The following is a 6,018-nucleotide window of genomic DNA, read 5'->3' on the forward strand; positions in this document are numbered from 1 at the left end:
AACTAACCCTAACTCTCTATAACTAACCCTAACTCTCTATAACTAACCCTAACTCTCTATAGCTAACCCTAACTATCTGTTCTAACCCTGTCCCCCATCCAGGCGACTGCTGGAGTCGTCCCTGCTGTCGCTGTCTCGCTACGACATGTCTGGATCCAGAGACCACCCCATCTACCCCGACCCAGCCAGGTAACCACGGTTACCCAGGGTGTCCCTTCTGGACCAATAGGAGAACCTGGAAAAGTCTTCATGTTTTTAACTGATGTTGTGTAAAGCTCTTTGAATGTCCCTGTTGCTGCCTTCCAGGCCGTGTGATATTATGGGATATGTACATGATAATGACCCCCGGTGTCCTCTGTGTCACCTGTCTCCCCTGTGTCCTCCGTCTCCCCTGTGTCCCCTTGTGTCACCTGTCTCCCCTGTGTCCTCCGTGTCCCCTGTGTCCTCCGTGTCACCTGTGTCCCCTGCGTCACCTGTGTCTTCCGTCTTCCCTGTGTCCTCCGTCTCCCCTGTGTCCTCTGTGTCCCCTGCGTCCTCTGTTTCCTCTGTCTCCCCTGTGTCCTCTGTGTCCCCTGTGTCCTCTCTGTCCCCTGCATCCTATGTGTCCCCTGTGTCCTCCGTCTCCCCTGTGTCCTCCGTCTCCCCTGTGTCCTCTCTGTCCCCTGTGTCCTCTGTGTCCCCTGCGTCACCTGTGTCCCCTCTGTCCTCCGTCTCCCCTGTGTCCCCTGTGTCCTCCGTCTCCCCTGTGTCCTCCGTCTGCCCTGTGTCCTCTCTGTCCCCTGTGTCCTCTGTGTCCCCTGCGTCACCTGTGTCCCCTGTGTCCTCCGTCTCCCCTGTGTCCTCTGTGTCCCCTGTGTCCTCTATGTCCCCTGCGTCACATGTGTCCTCTGTGTCCAGGCTCTCTCCAGCCGCGTACTACGCCCAGAGGATGATCCAGTATCTGTCTCGGCGGGACAGCATCCGCCAGCGCTCGCTGCGGTACCAGCAGAACCGCCTGCGGGCCATGTCCTCGTCCTCGGACAGCCCCCCCAGCAACCCCTCCAGCTCCATGGACAACAGCGACGTCGACTTCGAAGAGCTCGAGTAAGTTTTACTCTGTGTCTCCAACATTAGCAATTATCAACCCGACTTCACTAACCTGGAGATTATTATCAACCCGACTTCCCTTACATGTATATATGTGTTTATCCCACGGTTGTCCTTGGTGACCACCCTTTAAAGTCTTCTTCTGAGTGTCCTCACGTTGTCCTCCATGTTGTCTTGTCCTTCCCAGTGACACCGGGGACAGAGCGAGACACAGGACTCCTCGTAACGCCAGGATGTCGGCGCCCTCGCTCGGCCGTTTTGTCCCGCGGTGAGTCTCTCTCCTCCCTCTCTTTCTCTCTCCTCTGTCCACCCTCCGTCTACAGCCATCCCTATAGATAGATCTACAGTATATTGAATATTGTATAGTAATATTGAAATGATATATATTCTATTTGACTATGAGTGCTGCTGTTGGTGTTAGCTGGTGGTAACGGTGGGGGGGGGGGGGGGGGGGGGGGGGGGGGGGGTCGTTTTATTCAATTCAATTTTATTTATAGTATTAATTCATAATAAGAGTTATCTGGAGACCCTTTACAGATAGAGGAGGTCTAGACCACACTCCAGGATTTACAAGGACCCAACAGTTCTAGTAGTTTCCTCCAGAGCAAGCAACAGGGCCACAGTGGAGAGGAAAAACTCCTTTTAGGCAGAAACCTCGGTCAGACCCAGACCCAGACCCAGACCCAGACTCTTGGTAGGCGGTGTCTGACGGGCCGGTTGGGGTTAGAATGAAGAGTGGAAATAACAAAAATAGAAAAAATAGTAGTTTGAAGTAGTTCATGGCATAGCAGGACACTGTGTGCATTCCAAGGCACAACAGGATGTAGCTGGACGTAGCTGGACGTAGCTGGACGTAGCTGGACGTAGCAGGACGTAGCAGGGTGTAGCAGGACGTAGCAGGGCGTAGCAGGACGTAGCAGGACGTAGCAGGACGTAGCTGGACGTAGCTGGACGTAGCAGGACGTAGCAGGACGTAGCGGACGTAGCGGGCGTAGCAGGGCGTAGCAGGGCGTAGCAGGACGTAGCAGGGCGTAGCAGGACGTAGCAGGACGTAGCTGGACGTAGCTGGACGTAGCAGGACGTAGCAGGACGTAGCAGGACGTAGCGGGCGTAGCAGGGCGTAGCAGGACGTAGCAGGGCGTAGCAGGACGTAGCTGGACGTAGCTGGACGTAGCAGGACGTAGCAGGACGTAGCAGGACGTAGCAGGGCGTAGCAGGACGTAGCAGGGCGTAGCAGGGTGTGGCAGGGCGTAGCAGGGCGTAGCAGGGTGTAGCAGGGCGTAGCAGGATGTGGCAGGATGTACCAGGGCGTAGCAGGACGTAGCAGGACGTGTACCGGGACCATGGCAACAGATGCTACCATGATTTTGGAGCCTCTCTGATCCAAGAGAAAATGCTGGGGAAGAAGAACATAAGGACTCCCAAGAGCTAGCTTAGTAACTAGGTTAGTAACTTGGTTAGTAACTTGGTTAGTAGCTAGGTTAGTAACTAGGTTAGTAGCTAGGATAGTAACTAGGTTAGTAACTAGGTTAGTAGCTAGGATAGTAACTAGGTTAGTAGCTAGGATAGTAACTAGGTTAGTAACAAGCATTTCTGGGACATGGATGCACATAAACAGAAAGATCGAAAGATAGAGGAGAGAGGAGTTCAGTGTGTTAAAGGATGTCCCAGCTGTCTAAAACTATTGTTACAGCATAACTAGGAGAGACAGGGTAAAGAGAGGAGCCTGGTCAGGCTAGAACTCTCCCCAACCGGATCAGGCTGTATGCCGAGTCGCCCTCTACTGGTGTTAACGGTGGGGGGGGGTCCTGCTGTTGGTGTTTAATGGTGTAACGGTGGGGGGGTCCTGCTGTTGGTGTTTAATGGTGTAACGGTGGAGGGGGTCCTGCAGGCGGTTCCTCCTCCCGGAGTACCTGCCCTACGCCGGGATCTTCCACGAACGAGGACAGCCCGGCCTCGCCACGCACTCCTCCGTCAACAGGGTGCTCGCTGGTAAACACACACACACACACACAGAGAGACACAGAGAGACACAAACACACACACACAAACACACACACACACACACACACACACACAGAGAGACACAAACACACACACACGGAGACACGCACACACACACACACACTACTGCTTGTTTATATCAATCACTTCTTATCGATGTTTTTCTAACTGATGAATGTGTTGAATACACACCCAGAAACAAGCTAGGAGTAGTTTCCCTGTTTCTCCTCTCACTGTTTACATTATATTATATAGACATTATATTACATGGACATTATATTACATATACATTATATTATATATACATTATAGTACTTGGACATTATATTACATGGACATTATATTTCCTGTTGTCTTCCAGGGGCGTCCATCGGGGACGGCCAGTCCGCCGTGGCCAGTAACATCGCCAACACCACGTACCGTCTGCAGTGGTGGGACTTCACCCAGTTTGACCTGCCGGAGATCAGCAACGGTACAACCCCCCCACACCTAACCCACTACACACATATACACACATACACACACACATACACACACATACATATACACACACTCATATACACACACTCATATACACACACACATATACACACATACATATACACACATACACACAAACACACACACATATACACACACACACATATATACACACACACACACACACACATATACACACACACATACACACACATACACACACACACACACACACATACACACACATATACACACACACACATATACACACATATACAAACACAAACACATATACACACACACACAAACACATATACACACATATACACACACGCATATACATACACAGACACACACAGACATATATATATATATATATATATATATATATATATATATATATATATATATATATAAATAAAGCTGCACTTTCATGTGTCTCTGTGTAGTTTTGCTTACTTAAAGCTGATGTTCTTGCACTACTTGTTGTCTGGAGTTGGCTCCTTCACGGTGGAAATTAATCACTTAATCACAAGTCGTTTTGGGTAAAGAAATGTGATTTAGTGTGATGTGATTGTGTCACACAACCCAGAAATCCTGTATATGTGGTGTAATGTAATGTGGTGTGATGTGATTTAAGGTGGTGTAGTGTAGTGTGAGATGTGATGTGATGTGATGGTGTCCCACATTCAGAAACCCAGCTGTGGTCCAGCTGCTGCTTTCGAGGCGTGGTGATATGTAACGAGTGATAATCCGAGGTCTGTCTCTGTCCCCTGTCTCTGTCCCCTGTCTCTGTCCCCTGTCTCTGTCCCCTGTCCAGCCTCGGTCAACGTCCTGGTGCCAAACTGTAAAATCTACAACGACGCGAGCTGCGACATCTCTGCGGACGGGCAGCTGCTGGCGGTCTTCATTCCCAGCAGCCAGCGGGGCTTCCCAGACGAGGGCATCCTGGCCATCTACTCCCTGGCCCCCCACAACCTGGGGGAGATGCTCTACACCAAGAGATTCGGTACTCTGCACTCACACCTCACGCCTAAAGGTCAACAAAAAAGCTTTACAAATGTGGAGAAAAACAATTTCAATAGGCTCAGAAGAAGTCGACAAAAATCATCGTCACAAATACACAAAAGGGTCAAAAAACACAAACAAAACGTTGACAAAAGGTTTTTTTTATTTTAAATTTTGACTTTGAAAAACAAAAATCTGCAAGTCGGAGGGGAGAAACACGAGGGTTAATTTAATTTATTCTCTTTATCGATTCCCTAAATAATTCATACGCCACACCGGTCCAAAGGGAATCAATAAAGAATAAAGAGAATAAATTAAATTAGAATTATTAACTTAAAGCTGCATGGTCACATCTACATTATCTCGCTCACTTTCATGTTATGCTAACTCCGTTAGCTTAGCCTATATATAATACTGGATGTTATGCTATCTCTGTTAGCTTAGCCTATATATAATACTGGATGTTATGCTATCTCCGTTAGCTTGTGTTATATTATATATAATACTGGATGTTATGCTATCGCCGTTAGCTTAGCTTATATATAATACCGTATGTTATGTCCTCCTGCAAGTCCTAATGCTATCTCCGTTAGCTTGTTATATTATATATAATAATGGATGTTATGCTATCTCCGTTAGCTTGTTATATTATATATAATTCTGGATGTTATGCTATCTCCGTTAGCTTGTGTTATATTATATATAATACTGGATGTTATGCTATCTCCGTTAGCTTGTTATATTATATATAATACTGGATGTTATGCTATCTCCGTTAGCTTGTTATATTATATATAATACCGTATGTTATGTCCTCCTGCAAGTCCTAATGCTATCTCCGTTAGCTTGTGTTATATTATATATAATAATGGATGTTATGCTATCTCCGTTAGCTTGTGTTATATTATATATAATACTGGATGTTATGCTATCTCCGTTAGCTTGTTATATTATATATAATACTGGATGTTATGCTAACTCCGTTAGCTTGTTATATTATATATAATACTGGATGTTATGCTATCTCCGTTAGCTTGTTATTTTATATCTAATACTGGATGTTATGCTAACTCCGTTAGCTTGTTATATTATATATAATACTGGATGTTATGCTATCTCCGTTAGCTTGTTATATTATATATAATACTGGATGTTATGCTATCTCCGTTAGCTTGTTATATTATATATAATACTGGATGTTATGCTAACTCCGTTAGCTTAGCTTATATATAATACTGGATGTTATGCTCCTGCAGGTCCCAATGCTATCTCCGTTAGCTTGTCTCCGATGGGCTGCTACGTGATGGTGGGTCTGGCCTCTCGCAGGATCCTGCTGCACCCCACCACAGACCACATGGTGGCGCAAGTCTTCCGTCTGCAGCAGCCCCACGGAGGAGAGACCTCCATCAGGGTGAGATTACACACCATGGGGGGGGGGGG

General features: G+C 47.1%; 1 protein-coding gene across 1 annotated transcript in view; it reads left to right on the forward strand.

Moving 5' to 3' along the window:
- Positions 1 to 94: 94 nt before the first annotated feature.
- Positions 95 to 6,018, forward strand: part of ambra1b (autophagy/beclin-1 regulator 1b) — a gene marked incomplete at its 5' end in the record, with an annotated part of 10,689 nt that continues 4,765 nt past the window's right edge. Inside the window, 7 exons of the mRNA XM_034878931.1 lie at positions 95 to 189; positions 898 to 1,083; positions 1,274 to 1,354; positions 2,978 to 3,078; positions 3,452 to 3,562; positions 4,391 to 4,579; positions 5,835 to 5,989. Of these exons, the coding sequence (XP_034734822.1) occupies positions 95 to 189; positions 898 to 1,083; positions 1,274 to 1,354; positions 2,978 to 3,078; positions 3,452 to 3,562; positions 4,391 to 4,579; positions 5,835 to 5,989 (918 nt within the window). The remainder of the gene's footprint in view (positions 190 to 897; positions 1,084 to 1,273; positions 1,355 to 2,977; positions 3,079 to 3,451; positions 3,563 to 4,390; positions 4,580 to 5,834; positions 5,990 to 6,018) is intronic.

Source organism: Etheostoma cragini, chromosome 8 (assembly GCF_013103735.1).
Source record: "Etheostoma cragini isolate CJK2018 chromosome 8, CSU_Ecrag_1.0, whole genome shotgun sequence".
NCBI lineage: Eukaryota > Metazoa > Chordata > Actinopteri > Perciformes > Percidae > Etheostoma > Etheostoma cragini.